The 23,801-nt window shown below is 38.5% G+C and overlaps 1 protein-coding gene across 5 annotated transcripts in view; it reads left to right on the top strand.

Annotated features, from left to right (window-relative positions):
* Positions 1–23,801, top strand: part of Wwp1 (WW domain containing E3 ubiquitin protein ligase 1) — a 100,709-nt gene that overhangs the window by 21,449 nt on the left and 55,459 nt on the right. For 2 of the 5 annotated variants that reach the window (NR_074090.1, NM_001355222.1), the window contains exons 3-5: positions 9,121–9,211; positions 14,262–14,400; positions 15,029–15,137. Coding sequence is in view for 3 of the 5 variants with exons in the window: in NM_001355222.1 (NP_001342151.1) it covers positions 14,380–14,400; positions 15,029–15,137 (130 nt within the window). In the remaining 2 variants the exon portion in view is untranslated. Of the gene's footprint in view, positions 1–9,120; positions 9,212–12,549; positions 12,593–14,261; positions 14,401–15,012; positions 15,138–23,801 lie in introns of all 5 variants that reach the window. The other 3 variants (NR_074089.1, NM_177327.5, NM_001276292.1) reach the window with 2 other exon arrangements.

Below are 23,801 nucleotides of genomic sequence, written 5' to 3'. Positions count from 1 at the left end.
TATAGAGAAACCCTGCCTCAAAAGAAATAAATAAAAAAATTAAAAACTGAAGCGCTGCATTTTACTTACTTCTTGAGGTTCAATTTTTTAATCATTTCATCATAATTTCCAGTATTGTGTGTGTTCTTGAGTATGTGCGTTAGAATGTATAAGGAGTTTATATAAAACGAAAGGAGAAATAGACAGGTAAGTCAGGATAGAGAAAAATGAGCAGTCTTTTAACAGGCTGGCATCAAGTTCCCATCTGTGTAGTGTTCTAAACTTACAAAGTTCTTCTCAGGGAACTAATCTGATGTGTGCTTGTCTTACATCTCGGCAAGTATTTGTCTAAGGGAATAGTGAAGCTATTTGTTTTTGATTGTTTGATTTTTAAATCCACCTTTAAATTAAAAAAAAAAAAACATATACACACACACACACACACACAAGGTCTTGCTTTGTGGTTCAGAGTGGCCACAGATTTGAATTCAAACTCTTACTGCTTCTGCCTCCTCTGCTGAGATTACAGGTATGTGCCACCATGCCTGACTTTATCTCCTTTTTAATACAGAAAGAAAATTCTTTTGAGCTTCTTATCTGTCTTACTTACTTTTTTCTATTGCTGGAATAAAGCATTACGACCAGACAACATATAAAAGAGTTTAATTGGGTTCTGGATCAGGAAGGTTAGCATATGTGTTGGCAGAGCAAGGGCATGGTGGTAGGTGGCTGCAGTGGCAACTGAGAACTTACCTCTTGCCCCATTAGGCAGTTAGAGAATGCACTGGGAATGGTGTGAGTCTTTTGAAATCTCAAAGCCTGCCCCCCAGAGACACACCTCCGCCAACAAGGTCACATCTCCTAATTCTTCATAAACTGTTTTACCGACTGGAGACTAAGTATTGAGCCAATGGAGGCCATTCTCATTCGAACCACTAGAGTAATTATGCCAAGTGTTTTTTTTAAAATAAAGCTTGTATTTTACTTTAAAGAAATACCAGATTTACAGATGCTGATACATTTAAAAGCAAATACCAAAACATAAACAGACACATAGAAGCATCACATTATATAAATGATGTAAATTCAGACTTATACCCAAAAAATCATTGCAGAAAAGTCAAGTGGCAGCGTGCCATTTGATAGCCTCTCTGGACCTTAGCAGCTCTCAAATGTGCCTCAGGTAATTTTGTCTTTGCTTTACAAGCTTTTGAGGCCCACCAACCACAGTTACTCACGTTTTTTATTTTCTTTTTCAGTCATAGAATCGTGGTATTTTTAAAGGAAATTAGTAGCAAAAGATGAGGTCATAGTAGTCACCGAACAAACTGAACCCCATTTTCTGACTTTGCTGATAGGATTAGGAGAATTTCGTGGTGCCACAATTCTAAGTATTAGTGTCGAGTTGAGTGAGAGGAAGACGTTACTACTCAGAAGTCTCGCCTTTCCCCCACTCATTGGTACATTTCCAAGATTCATTCATGCCACTGCTGCCTACAGCTATCGCTCCTTCATTCTCTCTACTCTATAGCTCCATTATGAGAATCAGCCCAATTCATGTAGCTGGTTTTGTCAAGGTATATTTGAATAGATTTGAATTTTGTTGTTTTTCATTATGTAGGATGGTTATACTTAAAATAGAAGTATAAAAGTGTTTTTTTATTATAAAACCGAGAATTGACTATGGAGAGCGTATGAAATTCAACTTAACATAGTCATGTCAAATTACTTTTTAGGAGTATTTTTACTAGTTTTATACCTACGTGACATCTATTAGTTATGTTCCCTTTCTGTGTTTCTTGCCTCAGAAATTTTGCCATGAAATATTGTCAATATTTCATGCTAATTCTTCTAGTTTTTACTATTCTAAGAACTTTAAAATGGCATCCTGTAGTCTGAAGTTGTGTCTTATTGATAAACAGTGATATCTTGCATTTCTTCGTGTATTTGTCCATTGCATAAGTTTCCTTGTCTGTGAAATTCCAGTCGAGAGTTTACCTGTTTGTTTGCTGTATTATCTTTTTCTTATTACATGAACAGTGTTTCTGTCTAATGTGTACATGGAAATATGTGTTAGCATGCATTAGTATATTATGTATGCTTGCTGTCTTTGGCACTGTCTTCTCACCCAGCCCCCAGCCCCCATTTTTTTTTTCAGTTTTATTTTGAGATAGTTCTCCCTTCGGCCTGGAACTTACCATGTACAGTGGGCTGCATGAGTGTATCTGACTTTTTACATGGGTTTTAAGCATGAGGCTCAAGGCAAGTGCTTTACTGACTGACCTATGTTCTCAGCCCTTGTAAGCATTCTAACATAGCTTACATACTAATATTTAATTATATTTTTGTTTACAGGCATTTCCCAGCTTATAGCTTGTCTTGGATGGTCTTTATTTTCTTATTTAAAAATTTTTATTACATTTATATTTCCCTGCCTGTGTGCTTAGGTCAGAGGACAACTTATAGGAATTGATCCTTTCTGTCTACCATGTAGATCAGAGACTAAACTCAAGTCATCAGGCTTTATCTGCTGAGCCATTTTGCCAGTCCTGAAAATGTAGTTACTATAGTATTTTTTTATTTTTGTTTTTGTTTTTATGGTGCATAGAAGTTCTCAGCTTACATGAAATCAAAAGATTAAGTTAGGAAACCCTTTCATATTTACCTTGCTAGTTGTACTTCATATTTACATTGCTAATATATCCTGAAATGGTTATTTATATGTGAACTGATGTGAGGGAGATCCAGTTTCATATTTTTCCACATTGGTACTTCAGGACCATTTAATTTCCTGTCTTCTGTTGTGATTTCTGTCTGCAGTTGTCCTGCTGTCATAGCAGGCTCCGTAGTCACTCAGTGACAGGGCAGGTAGGTCATCATGTCCATCATTGTGGGCTGTAGGCTGTGCTCTGCTCTTCTTAAACTCTGGGCTTTTGTAAGGCTTGCTTTATTTATTTATTTATTTATTTATTTATTTATTTAGCCAGATATAATTGTCTTCTAGGAGGCTTACTATTGAATAAGCTCACAGTTTCTAGTTCTTTCTGAACTTTGGCTGGCTGGTTCAATTCTGCTGTTCTGGCCCAAACTCCTCTCCAAGCTGACTGATTTTAACTGGCTTCTTTCAGCTTTTGACTGAATTGTTCAGCATAGCTTCAAACTAACTGTAATCTGTCCTAATCTCTTGGCTTCTCATTCTTTGGCTCATCTGTCTTCAGCTACAACCTGTTCTGGTAAAACTGGCTCTTTTTCTTTTTTTCTTTTTCTTTTTCTTTTTCTTTTTCTTTTTCTTTTTCTTTTTCTTTTTCTTTTTCTTTTTCTTCTTCTTTCTCTTTCTCTTTCTCTTTCTCTTTCTCTCTTTCTCTTTCTCTTCCTTTTCTTCTCTTTCTCTCTCTCTCTGTCTGTCTTTATATGTTTCTCTGTTTCTGTCTCTTTTTTCTTTTTCTCTCTCTGTACTGCTCTCTTAATTAACCTATCTTTCCTGTCTGCTCTCATGAAAATTGGACATAGCCTGTTTCTGACTCATTCTATCAGATCTTTCTCTGACTCATCACTTTGTCTGCCCCTCAATAAGACATCACTTTCAAACATGGCTGCTTCCTTCTACAAACTAACTTTCCCTTCATTGTTTGGAATTAAAGGTATGTACTAAGTGAATGTCTATATTCCAACCAGAGGTATTAAAGCTGTGCCATTCCAGCTTGATCTCAGAGACTTAGAAGGTCTTTGGATATGATCCTTTGCCAGAGCAGCCATGTTGCTGAATTAAAATTCTCCTACAGCTTTTCATACCATTTTCAATATAACCTGGTTTTATTCTTTGGTGCTAGCTGGGGCTGTCCAGTCAGCCTTGGTCAGTCTTGATTGCCCACCACTTGGTTTCTTACCCTTGACTTTAATCTCCTAACCCTCAGAACTCCAATTTTGGGCCCTTCAAACTTCTTTCAGTGATGTATTACTACATCTGGTACATTGGTATGTTTTTATGGGCGTTGTTCTGTTTTAGGGCTCTCTTTCTTCATTAGTCTTGCAAGCTATTCATTTCTTATTGTTTTGTTAGTTTTCTTGGGAGATGTGAATGAATATTCATTCTTTCTAGGCAGAGTACTGACAACAGACCAAAGAAACAGTTGCATCCAAATCCAGCTTGGTGAGCCAATGGTTCACTGGAGTTATTTTTAAGAGCATGGTTGAAGAACATGAAAATCTATGTAGTTGCATTACCGCAGCATAGGTGACAACTTATAAAAGCTGCATTCCTAGAGCTAGCTCCCTGACCAATTCTTAGGCAGTCCTTCTCCTCAGCAATCGATTACTGATGGCATAATCTTGGGGAGGGACCTTGCGAATCTTAAAAATACCTGAAGTTTTGAGCATTATTTTCTAAGCCCAATTTTTCTTAGCTTTGGGGATCTAAATGGGCCTCTCTCTTCCCTCCAGTAGTTCAGTTCAGAGGAAACAGCTAGGTAGCAGGTTTGTTTGCTAAGAAATAGCTTTTGTCTTTATTGATACTTTTATTGCTATTTTTCTAGTTCAGTATCATCTCTTTTTGTTTTCTTCACATTAATTGTGTGTAATTAACTCAGGACTTCAAATTCCTTTTCCTAGGTCACTTGAGAATGCTATATGTACTTATCTGTAAGTGTAACTTTTTTGTTTTGGTAGTCCACAAACTTTTATGTGTAATATCTTTGCATTCATGTTTTTTTTTCATTTGAAAAATTACTATTATGGTTTATTCAGTGAACAGAATTCTAAAACAGAAGAAGTAGCTTCGTTCTCTTGCTCGCTCCACAGTTGCTCTTCTGCTTCTTACTTTCCACTTAGTCATCAGGTGTTGTCTTTCACAATACAAAGTTGCGGGGCTGGATTGGGAGGTGTCAGCAGGAGTCATTTTACTTAGGGGTAATCGGAAGCTTCACATTTGAGGTTTTGAAAGGGATGTCTATTTCTGATTCAGGAGCTGGGTTTTTGTAGGTAGTAAGAGAAAAGGGCCCATTGTGAAAACTTCAAGTAACTCATAGGTCTTGCAATGACAAACAGAGCTGAGGTTAAAAGGGAGGAAGGTTAGTGTTAAAACAGCTTAATCAGAACTATAAGGGATGAGGAACAAAGTGCTTACAACTGAGTATGAGATAGCTTAGGAGACATAAGAGCAAAACAGATAGACAGGCCAGTATTGGTGGACTGGCAACAGATAGACGGACCAGTATTGGTGGACTGGCAGGCTATCTTTTGTGAATCTTGTCCTCACTCCTGAGAATGTACGCTGGGAACTATTGCTGTTTTACACATTCTTACTTCTAATGTAGGCAATTATAACAGACTAAGTAAAAATAGTTTCTAAGAAAGCCTCTACTTATGTCAGGAAAGAGACCCAGAACTGATTTATAAATCAGGAGTTAATAAGAACATCTGTAGCTGTTCTCTGATGGCTGTGAGGAACAAAAAGAGCTTAGTGTGATTAACAGCACTGAGACACCTACAGGATTGGAGGTAGCAACACTAGCCAGTAATTACTAACTAGCAGACAGTTAAGGCCCACAACTTTTAAAGCTGAAGTCAGAGATGGACAAAGCAGGATTGGGGGCTTCAACTACCTGTCACTGGTGAACTTCATGTAAACAGATTATGGATAATCTCTTTGGTTGAGACAGGACATGCCTAGAGCAAATGGGCCCCCAGTGGCTCAAGCCTGTGATAGCCCAGTGGACTAACCAATCTCATAGTGATTATCTCATCTCTTCCCCAGTTTTTACCACAGTTCTAGAAAAATCACAAGACAAAATAATTCAACGTTTCCTCTCTTGGCATCTCTTCCACTTTTGGGACTTCCTTTTAACTTTCATTTAAATTTACTTTAATATCTTTTAACAAAGCTTGTGTTTGCTTTGCTTGCTCCTATGAGTGTCCATGTCCTTAATAATATTTGGTAAGAGAGTGAACTCAGAAGCTACTGTTCCAGGTTGGCCTTTGGTAGCAGTGAGTGTCTGGCATCCTGTATTAAGCACAATTGTGTGGTAAGAGTGCCTGTCACTATAAAATACCCTGAAATGTTACCATCCTTGTAATGATCTCATGGGTTACTGTCTTTGGAGTACCAAAACTGATTGTGCCATCTGCCATAGGCATTTTAGTGGCCCACACTTGCTCTTGCTTCAGGAGACACCTGCACAGTGCTTTTCCTGGAATCAACCTCAGTATCTTAGTATTGAGTGCCTCAGTCATTGCAGCAGTCCATGTATCTGTTGTTTCTGTAATACTCATATTTGCCTTCAGAGTTTTGAGAGTATTGCCTCTTCTAGGTTTGAGACTTATCAAAGCTGTTTTTGGCAGGATTGCCTGTCCATTTTTATTTGTTTAATCCTTATCTTGAATTCAGTCATGGCCAAAAGAACAATCACTTGTCCCTGTCTTTGTCCTGTACATCATAAGCAGTATCAACTTACTCTCTCACTTAAAGACTTCATTGATGCTATGGGCAGTACTTATAGAATCCTGGCCTATAATTTAATGTATTTAATCCCAGCACTCAGAAGACAGAGGTAAATGGATCTCTGAGTTTGATGTGATCTTTCTGTATGGAGCTCACGTTTTATGGTTCCTGTTTAGAAAAGGTGAAAACTAAGGAGAGGTGGAAGTTTTAGTTAATAATTGCTTTGATATTGATTAACTCATTTGGCAATGGGTGTGTGTGATAGAACAAGGTTAATTGGTGTACACTAAGTTATATTTAGGATAAGTAGGTTAAACATCTGTAAATGACTATAGATAGCTATAAAGTATTAAAAAGCTAGAAGATTTTGAATGTTTCACCAAAAATAAAAAAAAAAATAAAAAATTGAAGCAATAGATATGCTTACTCTGGTATAATATTTCACAATGTAGACATCTATTAAAACATCATTTTGGGGCTGGATGGATGGCTCATTGGTTAGGAGCACTGGCTGCTTTTCGACAGGATCTAGTTTTAGTCCCCAGCACCCATATGGCAGCTCACAGCTATCTCTCATTGAGTGCTAGGGAACCTGACACTCTTGTGTAGCCTACATGGGCACTGCATTCATCTGATACATACACATACATGCAAGCAAAACCACCATACACATAAAATGTTTTTTATCAAATCACATTGCACTCCAAATGTATGTAGAGTTTAGTTGTCATTTACAGTAAAAGTAAATGCATAAATAACAGGATAAAGTTGGCTGTGGGCTCTATGTGAACTGTATCTTTTCAATTTTTTTTATAAATCTGAAAGTATTATAAAGTAAAATATCTGTTTAAATCAATTTTTATCTTTTTTCCAAACTTAGATTAATCGTTTTCTAGTTTCTTCTTGATTGGCCATACTTTATTTCATCGTCCATTGATAAAATTAGAATGTAAAAGTATACAGTTGTAATTTTGAAAGTCCCTGAGAGTCAGAAACTATTGGATTGGATTTTTCTTGACTTCCTTCCTTCCTTCCTTCCTTCCTTCCTTCCTTCCTTCCTTCCTTCCTTCCCTCCCTCCCTCCCTCCCTCCCTCCCTCCTTCCCTCCCTCCCTCCCCCCTCCTCCTCTTCCTCCTCCTCCTCCTCCTCCTCCTCCTCTTCCTCCTCCTCCTCCTTCTTCTTCTTCTTCTTCTTCTTCTCTCTCTCTCTCTCTCTCTCTCTCTCTCTCTCTTCTTGTCAGGGTCTTGTGTAGAACTGGCTGTCCTAGAACTCACTCTGTAGACCAGGCTGGCCTCAAACTCAGAAATCTGCCTGCCTCTGTCTCCCTAATGCTGGGATTAAAGGTGTGTGCCACCACTGCCCAGGTCTTCTCTTCACTTACTTACAGGCTCAGATTAGGCTGCTCTTCATTTTGGGTAGCCCCAGTGGCTAAGTGAGAATGTTTTCCTGAGGGTCTATATAAATGGGCTGCTAGTGTTCTCATGGAATTTTGGTATAGGGCCTCACAATGAGCTCCCTTCACCTTGTAGCAGGCCCAGTTCTTGTCTCTTTGACCATATGCTGCCACCATCAGCCTACATATCAGGATAATATGTCTTTGTCTATACACTCTCCATTTCTTTTATTTATTTATGTGGGGGTGGAGCAGCACATGTCATGCTGTACTTGTGGAAATTAGAAGACGACCTGTGGGATACTAAGAATGAACTAAAGTTGTCAGCTTTGTCCTCAAGTCACTTCATACACTGAATCGTCCGGCCCATCCTTTTCTTACTATCGTATTATCTGTTTGTTTGGTTTTTTTTAAGACTATCATTATATAAGTGTGGTGTAGGACTGAATTTCTTATATGATCTTAACAGCTGATTGCTCTCAAGTAGATGTCATTCATAAGCCTGCTTTCTCATCTGTAGAATAAGAACATTGAACTGAATGAGGTTTTGATCATAGATTAGTAACTCTTTTCTTGGTGTGTGTGTCTGCACATGCATGAGTGCATTCCAACACATATTATGTGCAAATCCAACCAAGCGAGAAGGGTGTGATGATTTTAGAATATTGACCCCTAAATTTAGGGAAAGGATCTAATTGGAGCACAGAAAAGACAAAATATGAGGAAAGCAAGATAAGTATTAAAAGCAAGATAAGCATTAATAGTTGTTAGTATTTCTCAGTATTTTCCAGAATATCACACTTTATGTTTAATAGGTTAAAGGTTTAGCCTTGAGATATTTGGTATGTAGAAGAAAGCTGTAGTTAGCTTTTTTTTTTTTTTTTTTTTTTTTTTTTTTTAACAATTCTTGGTTAAATGTACAGTTTAAATTTTTCTTAGCAGGATTAGGAGAATGTTTTTATTCTTAGGAAATACACACTGAAATATTAAAGAATAAAGGACTACATACTCAGGAGGTTTCAATAATATGTAAATATATAATAAGTATCAACATATTTATATATATATATTCTTTTTTATGTCAACATATGATCCTGGATTCTTAGTGTTATCATTTGCGTTGTTGCTCAAATTGACTCATCTATGGTTAATGGTCACACTCTTATATAGTGTTTCTATACTGTCTTAATTTCAAATGAAAGGCAACTGAGAACTTGTGATGGTGTGAATTATCATTGATTTAAATGACCAGTTTTGCTTATCTTGAAAATTGAAGTTTCATGAATGAGTTATCTTTTTTCATTTTTTTATAGAGTCAAGGTGAATTTTGGGACATGGCCACTGCTTCACCAAGATCTGACACTAGTGATATCCACAGTGGAAGGTTACAGTTAAAGGTAACGGGTAAGTGATTTTAATAATAATGTAGCATTGTGATGGTTAGATGAAATTGGATTTTGCATGCATAATTAGGCAAATATATTTCATAAGTGATGCTCTTGAGACATATACAAGAATGCTGGACTAACGTTAGGCAGCACTGGGATTTAGTGTCTTGCCTTCCTTCATATTCTGTCTATTCTTTTTTCCTTGCCTTGACTTTATCATTGTTTAGTCTATGTTTTTGAAGTAAAAATCACTTTGTAAAATCCATGATCTTGATTTCACAATAACTTGAACAATAAAAAAAAAAAAATACTACTTCAGAAGACAGATCTAGAGGAACCAGAACTTGTCTTAGGTATGGGGATGTTGGTTGGGGTCCTTTTTACCCCATTTTTGATCCTGGAGATTGAAGCCAGGGCCTTGCTCATGCTAAGCAAGCATTCCACTACTGAACATTTTTTTTTTAATTATCAGATAACATCATGCCAAGTCCCTCCACTGTAGTGTGGCCGTTGTCTATCTGCAAACTGAGAGAATCCATTACTCCTTTATTTTTGCATATTCATTCCTTTAAAGCCAAGAGCCCATGAATAACTGAATGATCAGACTGCCAGCTTTGGATGGCATCACATTAGCTGTAGAGCTTTTATTCTGTTGCTTTCTAGGAGCAGGAAGTGTCTTACAGTCTTTCACAAATTGGAAGCTTAGCTGGGTTGGGACTTGCCCTGAGTAGACCCCTCCCTTTCTCTAGTGCTAAGTAGGAGGCTTCTTGCTAATGATGTTAATCTCCCTGTCTCTTTCAACACAAGCCCTGGCATCACTGGATCTCCTGTTGTTCTTTTTCTCTCCAAACTGCAGTTTACATTTCTTTCTGCCCATTTGCTCTTTTTCATTGTAGTTCTGAATAAGCATTGTAAATAATAATCACATCACAGATTCATAATTATGCTACTTTGAAATTGACTCTGTTAAGGAAATTAGCCAATTACTGTTTAATTTTTGCCTCAAGCAAGTTCTTAGGACAAAAGGTAAAAAGCAGATAGATTCTTTGCCAGAATTTCACACAAATGGCTATATGCCTAATTGGTTAGTGTTGTTCCTCTCTGAAACAGCTTTTGAGAAGGCTTTCATTGTCTGCATTGTGCTTAGCACTGCTGTCTTCTGAGCTCCTGCTAGGATGGCCCATTCAACTCTGCATACAGTGTTCAACTGCTTTTTTAGTCCCAAAGCTCCCAGCTTTTCTACATTTCTCCAAAAACCACTTGGTTTAGTTCTTCACAGCAACAGTTGACTCTCTGGTACTAACTTCTGTGTCACTGATCTCTTGCGGTGATAAAACACTCTGACCAGGGAAACATACCGAGAAAACAGTTTATTTGGGCTTATGGTTACTGAGAGTAAGAGTCCATTGTAGTGAGGAAGGAAAACATGGCAGCAAGTGGCAGTTGTGGCATCAGGAGAAGGAAGCTGAGAGTGTGTATCTTCACATACAAGTACAAAGCAAAGAGAACTAGTTTTCTTGAGTTTTTTTTGAGTCAAGGTCTTACTTTGTAGCTCATATCGCCTGGAACTAACTGTAGCCAAAGCTAGCTTTGACTTTGAGATCCTCCTGCTTCAGTTTCCCAAGTACTGGGACGACAGGCATGTCCTACTACCATATCCATAGTAATGTTTTTTTTCTCTCTGTAGAGCCCAGGGTGGCTTCTTGATCCTCCTTCAGCCCCTTCAGCATTGGAATTACATGTGTGTGCCCCTGTGCCCATGTATCTTCTCTATTTGTTTCTGATCTGTAGTTGATTGAGGGGACAGATATACAAGAACAGTGTGTGGTGGGCATAGCCCTGTGATATGGTGCTTTACTGGTATATCTGAGGTATTGGTTTTCATCTCAGGGCCTGAAAAAAGCAACCAGACACCAACCAATATATATCCTGGAAACAGAAAATAGTCATCTAAAAGTTAAACAGAAGGTAGCCCACTCTGATGTGGTAACTTACCATATCACAAACAGCAAGTATGATAGCATTCAGAGATAATAATTTTCAGTTTTGTAGATTTTAAGATTTCTAATGTGAAAGGATCAGAAGCAAAGTTTGCAAGGCATATAAAGAGTATGTGGCTAAAAGAATAGGTAATTATATATGTATGTATGTGTAATTGTATATATATAATTTATCATTTTTGAAGCTATTGTGTTTTATAGTATCTTCATTATATTTTAAAATATACTGATTTTTATATTTATTTATGTTCATGCACATATATGCACCATGATACATGTACAGGTCATAAAATGGCCTGTGGGTGTCACTCTCTATTATTTGGGTTCAAGGGATTGAACTCATCATTGCACTTGGTTGCAAGTGCCTTTACCCACAGAGCTTCCTCAGTGGCCCTTCATGTCATTTAAGTTATGAATGTGTTTAGCATTTGTGATGTACACTATGGGTGATCGTCTCAAGTATTTAATTGTATATGGCCTAAACAGGTTTTTCTTGTTTATTTCAAGTGTTATCACCTTACTTGTTCTATTCATATTTCTTACATCACTCTCACTGTCTAGGTATTTTTCTCTTTATAGTACAAAAATTTGAAGAAACCGTAGGTCATATTTTATGTTGACGTTTCTGTTGTTGTCTATTTTCTTTCACTCTTTATTTGAATTTGAGCCCACCATTTTTCTCTGTGCCCACCCTAAACACTCAAACTTTGAGTGTTTTTGTTGAAAAATTATATATTAATTGAAGATGATTTTAAAGCTTTTATTTTAAAATTCCCAAATTGAAGAATATATCAAGCCATTTCTTCCTCATTCAACTTTTAATTTTAATTTTCCTGTGGATCACATAACATTTGCTATTAAATGTTTCTAGGGACTTTACTGTTGATTAAGGACTCCCCCATCCCATGCCTGCAAATTGTCAATATTTACATAGTGTTACTGTGAAGGCTATTTTGAATATAACAACAAATGTAAATCAGTAAATGGGATTTATCCTATGTTTTCATCAATTAGAACTCCTGTTTGAAATAGGAGCATTCAGTTGATTTAAAAACCTAATCACTGATTTTATATGTACTATTGAGCTGTGTTACAAATTTTTATGAGAGTAAAGAATATATTTAAAAACCAATTGGCGGGAGGAGTCTGTTACTGTATCAGCTTTAGTGTTACCAAGCACTTTGCCCCGGTACACTGTGGGCATGTTTTGAGTGGGTCTGCAGTTAACTCATTATTAATGGCATAGGCTCAGTAACCGTGTTGGACCCCGGGGATTTGCTGCTGCTGATAGTGCTTTGCATGCCTTCACTCACCAATCCTAAGAACCGGGTATTATTGTCCCCCTGTTTTTCAGGTGAGAAAATGGAGGGGCAGAGCCGTTAATTGACCTCCTTCAGGTCAGGATTCTAGTGATGCAAAGTTAAAACATGAACCCAGACATATTACACTTGTATGCTTTTATTATGATCCTGTGCTGCCTTCTCTTCCTTCTCTTTACGTACAATGTGTGGATAGATAGGATGTGTATGGATCCAAAGGATAACTTTTATTTGGAGTGAAAGCTTCTGAGTGGGGAGTTTCCCTTGGTGGTGAACTTAGAGCAATTGGAACGTCTTGGATGGGAATGAGCTTCATGGAGACCCTCATAGAAGCACTTGAGACATAATGCCGAACATTGTTGCACTCTGTTATCTTTTTAACAAATGTTAGCTTATAATCTTTTTTGTTATTCTTTACATATTAATAGGGGTAATTATTTCTGAGTCTTCACCTCTGACAAGTCACTTTCACTTTGTATGTCATTGGTTTGTTTGTCTAATCGCTCTCAGTAGAATAGAAGCTTATGTTGTATTCTTTCTCATCTTAATGATTCATGTGTATGACACAGGGTCTTTTCCTTTGTCACCTCAGATCCAGAATGGTTACAGTGACTTGGTTATAGAAGGGACTGTGACATGTTTTGCTGCTTGGTACTCAGTAATTTACCCTGAAAATGTACAGTTCTGTGTTTGTTATACCAGTTGCAATCATTAATGGCACATGTTTAATTAATGAATTCTTTCGTAATCAGATACATTTTTTTTGTGTGAAACTACTTTTTTGTGTAAACATTTTTTTGTGTGTAAAACATTAAATAATTTCTAATAAATGAACCACAGATATATAATGAGCACTATCTAGATGCAGACATTTATTTTTCTCTCAATCCTTGGTACAGTTTGAAATTATATTTAAATAGTAGGTAAAAGTAGAAACTATCCAAGTATGGTAGTGCATGCCAATGACCCCTGCACGTGCAAGACAAGGGAGGCTAGTGAATTTAAGTTTAGCATGGGTTATATAGGGAGAACTTTATCTAAAATATACATCAATATATGTTACTAGATATGCAAATATCAGATCTGCTGTGTCTGATAGGAGTATAAAATAATAGAAATATTATATCCAAGACAAATTAAAACATGTTCACAGCAAAACTTGCTCATAAGTGTTTATGGAAGTCCTAGACACAACAGCTACAAAGTAATTTAAATGTCTGTCAACTGACAGATAAATAAAATGTGGTATATCAATAATGGACTAGTATTTAGAAGAAAAAGGAGTGAAGTATTGAGGCGTGGTACAATACTGATGAGACCTGAAAACCTGTTAGGTGAAAGAGCCCACAACACAGACATTTCAGAACAGGCAATCTATAGAGACAGAATAGGGACATGGAGGAAAATGGAAAATACTACTTAATGGTAAAGTAACAAAATATCTTACAGTCAATTTGGATATGTTTGTACATGTCTGGATCTATTAAAATGAAGCATCCTATTCTAATAGATGTATTTATCAGTAAGTCGGCTACTGAGAAATTAGATGGTTTTAGAGATTAGTATCTTCTCCTTTTGCCATTAAGATATATGCTAGAGGTGGAAGGACACTTCTGTTTTTATTGGTTTTCTAGTAGGTATTGCTCTTTTTTGTCTTTTTGGTTTCTCGTGTGTGTCTGTTTGTGTTTGTGTGTCTGTGTGTCTATGTGTTTACATATACTCACCAGTAATTATCATTTTCTATTAGTTTCTAGTGCCAAACTAAAAAGAAAAAAGAACTGGTTTGGAACAGCAATATATACTGAAGTCATTGTAGATGGAGAAGTTAAGAAAACAGCAAAATCCAGTAGTTCCTCTAATCCAAAATGGGACGAGCAGCTGATTGTGTGAGTATCATGTCGTAAGAATAGAAAAATCACATGTTCTATGTTTTGTATTTTGTAGATTTCACGTAGTGAAGCTTTTTTCTTTATCTAAGAAAGAATTTTGCATCTGAAGAATTTTTTTTATCATTTTTCTCATAGAGGATGGATAGTAATTTGTGTTTTTATTTTATAGACAATTATGTTTACTTAGCCTTTTTTCTGATTGCTTTGAATAGAAATAAAGTCAGCCATTCTTAAATTTGGCATTTTGAAGTATAAATTTGGCACATGAAGTATAAATTTGAATGTAGTAGAAACATTATAACTAGTGTCAGCCATTCTGAAAAGGTTTAGAAATGTGTTCCCAGGGGAGAGGATTTTCTGAGGTCTCAGTAAGGTTCTGAGTGATGCATAGCTCAGTGGTTGCTAACTACAATAATCCTAAAGTAGTTATCAAGGCCACAATGTATTTGAAAATATTTGTTATTTTCATTTCTGATCCAGGTTACTGTTTTATACAGTATTGAATTCAATTCATGGTTTTAGAAAAATAATAATTAATATAAATAACTTAGAAGAGTTAGCACACACAGCGATGACATGTTTATTTTTGTTACAATGTTATTCATGCAGAAATGTGACCCCACAGACCACCTTGGAGTTCCGAGTTTGGAGTCACCACACTTTAAAGGCAGATGCTCTATTAGGAAAAGCAACAGTGGACTTGAAACAAGTGCTGTTAACACACAACAGAAAATGTAAGTGGCTTTCGAATCTCTGACTCTTCATACATCATTTAAGAGACTTTAAACACCTCTTTCTAAAGTCCAGAAGTGAAGTACACTTTGTAGTATTGTGCTTATAAAGCACTTATAATTGCCAGTGGTTGCTTTTAGAACTGTGTTGTAGGAAATATTTTCCTACCCTTTGTTTATGCTGTAGATCATCTAGAGTACTTCGATACCAGTTGTCATCAGTCATTTATTATTACTTGTTTACTTAGACCTGATTCAAGTATGGTGGTATATGCCTCGACTTCCAGGAGTCAGCAGGCTGAGGCAGAGGAATTGTGATGTCCAGGCTGGCCTAGGGTGAATGAATAAATAGCATCCCGCTCTCCTCCCGCCTCCAACAGGAGAACCCCTCCCCTGTGAGTGCTGGGGCCCAGACCCAGGTCCTTGTGCAAGCCAGGCTGGGACTTTCCCCTTCACTGTTTCTCTGGCCCTTGAGCATATTCTTATTTTCCTTAACAGTGATATCTTTTTTGGATTAAATATTCTAGTGTTAAAATTTTCAGTGATAATCAGTTCATTGTTAAAAGTATGGAGAAATGAGAAATCACAGAAGACTATAGAAATGATAATTCTATCCAAAGATAACCACTCAGCAATTTGTTCTCCTTTCTTGTTCTTAAGCATACTTTTCCCCTGAGCTTATCATCTACTGCTCTTAAAAAAAAAAATCAACAGAATACTATGAGTGCCAGGTCTCCATGATTGAAAATGTTCTAGCATTGTGGTTTCTAAAGTAGCTCAGACTATAGTGACGTTAAGCCTCTTGTCAGTATATACAAACCTTTCCGTGTATATGCATGGATTTATAATTACTTTAGGAAGGCTTTGTGAATTTTATCAAATCTCAAATTATGTGATTCACTGAAGATACAAAATCCAGAATTGTAGTTGGTGGTTATTTTTCAAGGGAATACTTCATAAGCTTGAGGGAACTGATCCTTGATCTGGTCCCCAGGTGATAGCGGGGTTCTCTCTTCAGAGGTGGAAATGTTACAGTAGGAATAATTGAAGACATTTTCTGGTTAATAGAACCTCTGACCTGGGTGTATCAGTTGGATCTGCCAATCGCCTTGCCAAGGCACCACCCCCCAGGAAGAAGGGGCTCACCTCTAGGAGGATGGGCTTGCCTTACTGAACTCCTTTAATAGGATACAGTACTTTTCCCTCCCAGAATTCCTGCTCCCACACAGCTCTTCCAAGCTAATATTCAATTTCCATGAGGTTTGTTAAGTCTGCTCTCCTTTGCAGCTTTTGCTTTTTGTTCTTTCTCTTTATTTTGGATGTTGTCAGAACCTACGGATCCTTTCTCATACCTTGGGCTCTTATGTCCTTTCTCTAAACCTCCTTTCCACCATGTCGTTGCCTGATACCAGGAGGCAGAGACCTCCATGCTTATAATGCAGACACCATGACCTTTCCCTTCTTGCCTCCATTCTTCAACTATGGGCAACTGTTGATATTTATAAAATGCTTGCCCTGGGCTGTTTTATCTATTAAACTCTAATAATATTGTCCCCTAGTTTCATATTACAAGAAAAAAGAACAAAAACAAAAGGAAGTTCCTTCTGAAAATTCTCATATAATTGAAAGTTTTTGATACATTTGATATGTTTTTTGAAAACAAGTTTTAAGGAAGAAAATGTGATACCTGTGGTTTATGGTAATTTAATTATCTGTCATTGCATGACTTACTTTTGCCTGGCCATTTGGCCTGGTACAGAAATTAGAAGGCTTTTCAATTGTATAGTATCTTACCTGGATATCATTATCTATGTCCCTATTGCACATTTAGATTGTTTCTAACTCTGTTCTGAACTTAGTCTGTACTCAGCACCCCCTCCTATATAAATATTCAGTCACTTAACCTCCATGTAAAGGAATCTGTCTTATGCAGACATCTAAGAAACTTGTAATGTCAGTGTGATTTGAGATAAAACCCTCGTAAATTGCATAAATTTAGCTATCTGGTTGATCTACATGAACAGAATGTGTTTACATGAAAAATATTTTATAAACATTTCGATTGTAAGTGGAGGCCTTTAGAAAAATACAGCAGCCCTTCCGCTCGACTCGAGACTCGAGCCCCGGGCTACCTTGCCAGCAGAGTCTTGCCCAACACCCGCAAGGGTCCACACAGGACTCCCCACGGGACCCTAAGACCTCTGGTGAGTGGATCACAGTGCCTGCCCCAATCCAATCGCGCAGAACTCGAGACTGCGGTACATAGGGAAGCAGGCTACCCGGGCCTGATCTGGGGCACAAGTCCCTTCCGCTCGACTCGAGACTCGAGCCCCGGGCTACCTTGCCAGCAGAGTCTTGCCCAACACCCGCAAGGGTCCACACGGGACTCCCCACGGGACCCTAAGACCTCTGGTGAGTGGACCACAGTGCCTGCCCCAATCCAATCGTGCGGAACTTGAGACTGCGGTACATAGGGAAGCAGGCTACCCGGGCCTGATCTGGGGCACAAGTCCCTTCCGCTCGACTCGAGACTCGAGCCCCGGGCTACCTTGACAGCAGAGTCTTGCCCAACACCCGCAAGGGCCCACACGGGACTCCCCACGGGACCCTAAGACCTCTGGTGAGTGGAACACAGCGCCTACCCCAATCCAATCGCGTGGAACTTGAGACTGCGGTACATAGGGAAGCAGGCTACCCGGGCTTGATCTGGGGCACAAACCCCTTCCACTCCACTCGAGCCCCGGCTACCTTGCCAGCTGAGTCGCCTGACACCCGCAAGGGCCCACACAGGATTCCACACGTGATCCTAAGACCTCTAGTGAGTGGAACACAACTTCTGCCAGGAGTCTGGTTCGAACACCAGATATCTGGGTACCTGCCTTGCAAGAAGAGAGCTTGCCTGCAGAGAATACTCTGCCCACTGAAACTAAGGAGAGTGCTACCCTCCAGGTCTGCTCATAGAGGCTAACAGAGTCACCTGAAGAACAAGCTCTTAACAGTGACAACTAAAACAGCTAGCTTCAGAGATTACCAGATGGCGAAAGGCAAACGTAAGAATCCTACTAACAGAAATCAAGACCACTCACCATCATCAGAACGCAGCACTCCCACCCCACCTAGTCCTGGGCACCCCAACACAACCGAAAATCTAGACCCAGATTTAAAAACATTTCTCATGATGATGATAGAGGACATCAAGAAGGACTTTCATAAGTCACTTAAAGATTTACAGGAGAGCACTGCTAAAGAGTTACAGGCTCTTAAAGAAAAGCAGGAAAACACAGCCAAACAGGTGATGGAAATGAACAAAACCATACTAGAACTAAAAGGGGAAGTAGACACAATAAAGAAAACCCAAAGCGAGGCAACGCTGGAGATAGAAACCCTAGGAAAGAGATCTGGAACCATAGATGCGAGCATCAGCAACAGAATACAAGAAATGGAAGAGAGAATCTCAGGTGCAGAAGATTCCATAGAGAACATCGACACAACAGTCAAAGAAAATACAAAATGCAAAAGGATCCTAACTCAAAACATCCAGGTAATCCAGGACACAATGAGAAGACCAAACCTACGGATAATAGGAATTGATGAGAATGAAGATTTTCAACTTAAAGGGCCAGCTAATATCTTCAACAAAATAATAGAAGAAAACTTCCCAAACATAAAAAAAGAGATGCCCATGATCATACAAGAAGCATACAGAACTCCAAATAGACTGGACCAGAAAAGAAATTCCTCCCGACACATAATAATCAGAACAACAAATGCACTAAATAAAGATAGAATATTAAAAGCAGTAAGGGAGAAAGGTCAAGTAACATATAAAGGAAGGCCTATCAGAATTACACCAGACTTTTCACCAGAGACTATGAAAGCCAGAAGAGCCTGGACAGATGTTATACAGACACTAAGAGAACACAAATGCCAGCCCAGGCTACTATACCCGGCCAAACTCTCAATTACCATAGATGGAGAAACCAAAGTATTCCACGACAAAACCAAGTTCACACAATATCTTTCCACGAATCCAGCCCTTCAAAGGATAATAACAGAAAAGAAGCAATACAAGGACGGAAATCACGCCCTAGAACAACCAAGAAAGTAATCATTCAACAAACCAAAAAGAAGACAGCCACAAGAACAGAATGCCAACTCTAACAACAAAAATAAAAGGGAGCAACAATTACTTTTCCTTAATATCTCTTAATATCAATGGACTCAATTCCCCAATAAAAAGACATAGACTAACAGACTGGCTACACAAACAGGACCCAACATTCTGCTGCTTACAGGAAACCCATCTCAGGGAAAAAGACAGACACTACCTCAGAGTGAAAGGCTGGAAAACAATTTTCCAAGCAAATGGACTGAAGAAACAAGCTGGAGTAGCCATTTTAATATCGGATAAAATCGACTTCCAACCCAAAGTTATCAAAAAAGACAAGGAGGGACACTTCATACTCATCAAAGGTAAAATCCTCCAAGAGGAACTCTCAATTCTGAATATCTACGCACCAAATGCAAGGGCAGCCACATTCATTAGAGACACTTTAGTAAAGCTCAAAGCATACATTGCACCTCACACAATAATAGTGGGAGACTTCAACACACCACTTTCTTCAAAGGACAGATCGTGGAAACAGAAACTAAACAGGGACACAGTGAAACTAACAGAAGTTATGAAACAAATGGACCTGACAGATATCTACAGAACATTTTATCCTAAAACAAAAGGATATACCTTCTTCTCAGCACCTCACGGGACCTTCTCCAAAATTGACCATATAATTGGTCACAAAACAGGCCTCAATAGATACAAAAATATTGAAATTGTCCCATGTATCCTATCAGACCACCATGGCCTAAGACTGATCTTCAATAACAACATAAATAATGGAAAGCCAACATTCACGTGGAAACTGAATAACACTCTTCTCAATGATACCTTGGTCAAGGAAGGAATAAAGAAAGAAATTAAAGACTTTTTAGAGTTTAATGAAAATGAAGCCACAACGTACCCAAACCTATGGGACACAATGAAAGCATTTCTAAGAGGGAAACTCATAGCGCTGAGTGCCTCCAAGAAGAAACGGGAGACAGCACATACTAGCAGCTTGACAACACATCTAAAAGCCCTAGAAAAAAAGGAAGCAAATTCACCCAAGAGGAGTAGACGGCAGGAAATAATCAAACTCAGGGGTGAAATCAACCAAGTGGAAACAAGAAGAACTATTCAAAGAATTAACCAAACGAGGAGTTGGTTCTTTGAGAAAATCAACAAGATAGATAAACCCTTAGCTAGACTCACTAAAGGGCACAGGGACAAAATCCTAATTAACAAAATCAGAAATGAAAAGGGAGACATAACAACAGATCCTGAAGAAATCCAAAACACCATCAGATCCTTCTACAAAAGGCTATACTCAACAAAACTGGAAAACCTGGACGAAATGGACAAATTTCTGGACAGATACCAGGTACCAAAGTTGAATCAGGATCAAGTTGACCATCTAAACAGTCCCATATCACCTAAAGAAATAGAAGCAGTTATTAATAGTCTCCCAACCAAAAAAAGCCCAGGACCAGATGGGTTTAGTGCAGAGTTCTATCAGACCTTCAAAGAAGATCTAATTCCAATTCTGCACAAACTATTTCACAAAATAGAAGTAGAAGGTACTCTACCCAACTCATTTTATGAAGCCACTATTACTCTGATACCTAAACCACAGAAAGATCCAACAAAGATAGAGAACTTCAGACCAATTTCTCTTATGAATATCGATGCAAAAATCCTCAATAAAATTCTCGCTAACCGAATCCAAGAACACATTAAAGAAATCATCCATCCTGACCAAGTAGGTTTTATTCCAGGGATGCAGGGATGGTTTAATATACGAAAATCCATCAATGTAATCCATTATATAAACAAACTCAAAGACAAAAACCACATGATCATCTCGTTAGATGCAGAAAAAGCATTTGACAAGATCCAACACCCATTCATGATAAAAGTTTTGGAAAGATCAGGAATTCAAGGCCCATACCTAAACATGATAAAAGCAATCTACAGCAAACCAGTAGCCAACATCAAAGTAAATGGAGAGAAGCTGGAAGCAATCCCACTAAAATCAGGGACTAGACAAGGCTGCCCACTTTCTCCCTACCTTTTCAACATAGTACTTGAAGTATTAGCCAGAGCAATTCGACAACAAAAGGAGATCAAGGGGATACAAATTGGAAAAGAGGAAGTCAAAATATCACTTTTTGCAGATGATATGATAGTATATATAAGTGACCCTAAAAATTCTACCAGAGAACTTCTAAACCTGATAAACAGCTTCGGTGAAGTAGCTGGATATAAAATAAACTCAAACAAGTCAATGGCCTTTCTCTATACAAAGAATAAACAGGCTGAGAAAGAAATTAGGGAAACAACACCCTTCTCAATAGTCACAAATAATATAAAATATCTTGGCGTGACTCTAACTAAGGAGGTGAAAGATCTGTATGATAAAAACTTCAAATCTCTGAAGAAAGAAATTAAAGAAGATCTCAGAAGATGGAAAGATCTCCCATGCTCATGGATTGGCAGGATCAACATTGTAAAAATGGCTATCTTGCCAAAAGCAATCTACAGATTCAATGCAATCCCCATCAAAATTCCAACTCAATTCTTCAACGAATTGGAAGGAGCAATTTGCAAATATGTCTGGAATAACAAAAAACCTAGGATAGCAAAAAGTCTTCTCAAGGATAAAAGAACTTCTGGCGGAATCACCATGCCAGACCTAAAGCTTTACTACAGAGCAATTGTAATAAAAACTGCATGGTACTGGTATAGAGACAGACAAGTAGACCAATGGAATAGAATTGAAGATCCAGAAATGAACCCACACACCTATGGTCACTTGATCTTCGACAAGGGAGCTAAAACCATCCAGTGGAAGAAAGACAGCATTTTCAACAATTGGTGCTGGCACAACTGGTTGTTATCATGTAGAAGAATGCGAATCGATCCATACTTATCTCCTTGTACTAAGGTCAAATCTAAGTGGATCAAGGAACTTCACATAAAACCAGAGACACTGAAACTTATAGAGGAGAAAGTGGGGAAAAGCCTTGAAGATATGGGCACAGGGGAAAAATTCCTGAACAGAACAGCAATGGCTTGTGCTGTAAGATCGAGAATCGACAAATGGGACCTAATGAAACTCCAAAGTTTCTGCAAGGCAAAAGACACCGTCAATAAGACAAAAAGACCACCAACAGATTGGGAAAGGATCTTTACCTATCCTAAATCAGATAGGGGACTAATATCCAACATATATAAAGAACTCAAGAAGGTGGACTTCAGAAAATCAAATAACCCCATTAAAAAATGGGGCTCAGAACTGAACAAAGAATTCTCACCTGAGGAATACCGAATGGCAGAGAAGCACTTGAAAAAATGTTCAACATCCTTAATCATCAGGGAAATGCAAATCAAAACAACCCTGAGATTCCACCTCACACCAGTCAGAATGGCTAAGATCAAAAATTCAGGTGACAGCAGATGCTGGCGAGGATGTGGAGAAAGAGGAACACTCCTCCATTGTTGGTGGGAGTGCAGGCTTGTACAACCACTCTGGAAATCAGTCTGGCGGTTCCTCAGAAAACTGGACATAGTACTACCGGAGGATCCAGCAATACCTCTCCTGGGCATATATCCAGAAGATGCCCCAACAGGTAAGAAGGACACATGCTCCACTATGTTCATAGCAGCCTTATTTATAATAGCCAGAAGCTGGAAAGAACCTAGATGCCCCTCAACAGAGGAATGGATACAGAAAATGTGGTACATCTACACAATGGAGTACTACTCAGCTATTAAAAAGAATGAATTTATGAAATTCCTAGCCAAATGGATGGACCTGGAGGGCATCATCCTGAGTGAGGTAACACATTCACAAAGAAACTCACACAATATGTATTCACTGATAAGTGGATATTAGCCCCAAACCTAGGATACCCAAGATATAAGATATAATTTGCTAAACACATGAAACTCAAGGAGAATGAAGACTGAAGTGTGGACACTATGCCCCTCCTTAGATTTGGGAACAAAACACCCATGGAAGGAGTTACAGAGACGGAGTTTGGAGCTGAGATGAAAGGATGGACCATGTAGAGACTGCCATAGCCAGGGATCCACCCCATAATCAGCATCCAAACGCTGACACCATTGCATACACTAGCAAGATTTTATTGAAAGGACGCAGATGTAGCTGTCTCTTGTGAGACTATGCCGGGGCCCAGCAAACACAGAAGTGGATGCTCACAGTCAGCTAATGGATGGATCATAGGGCTCCCAATGGAGGAGCTAGAGAAAGTAGCCAAGGAGCTAAAGGGATCTGCAACCCTATAGGTGGAACAACATTATGAGCTAACCAGTACCCCGGAGCTCTTGACTCTAGCTGCATATATATCAAAAGATGGCCTAGTCGGCCATCACTGGAAAGAGAGGCCCATTGGACTTGCAAACTTTATATGCCCCAGTACAGGGGAATTCCAGGGCCAAAAAGGGGGAGTGGGTGGGCAGGGGAGTGGGGGTGGGTGGATATGGGGGACTTTTGGTATAGCATTGGAAATGTAAATGAGTTAAATACCTAATAAAAAATGGAAAAA

This window comes from Mus musculus, chromosome 4, assembly GCF_000001635.26.
Source record: "Mus musculus strain C57BL/6J chromosome 4, GRCm38.p6 C57BL/6J".
NCBI classification, from domain to species: Eukaryota; Metazoa; Chordata; class Mammalia; order Rodentia; family Muridae; genus Mus; species Mus musculus.
The sequence above is the reverse complement of the archived record's forward strand: the minus strand, read 5'-3'. Positions and strand labels throughout refer to the sequence as shown.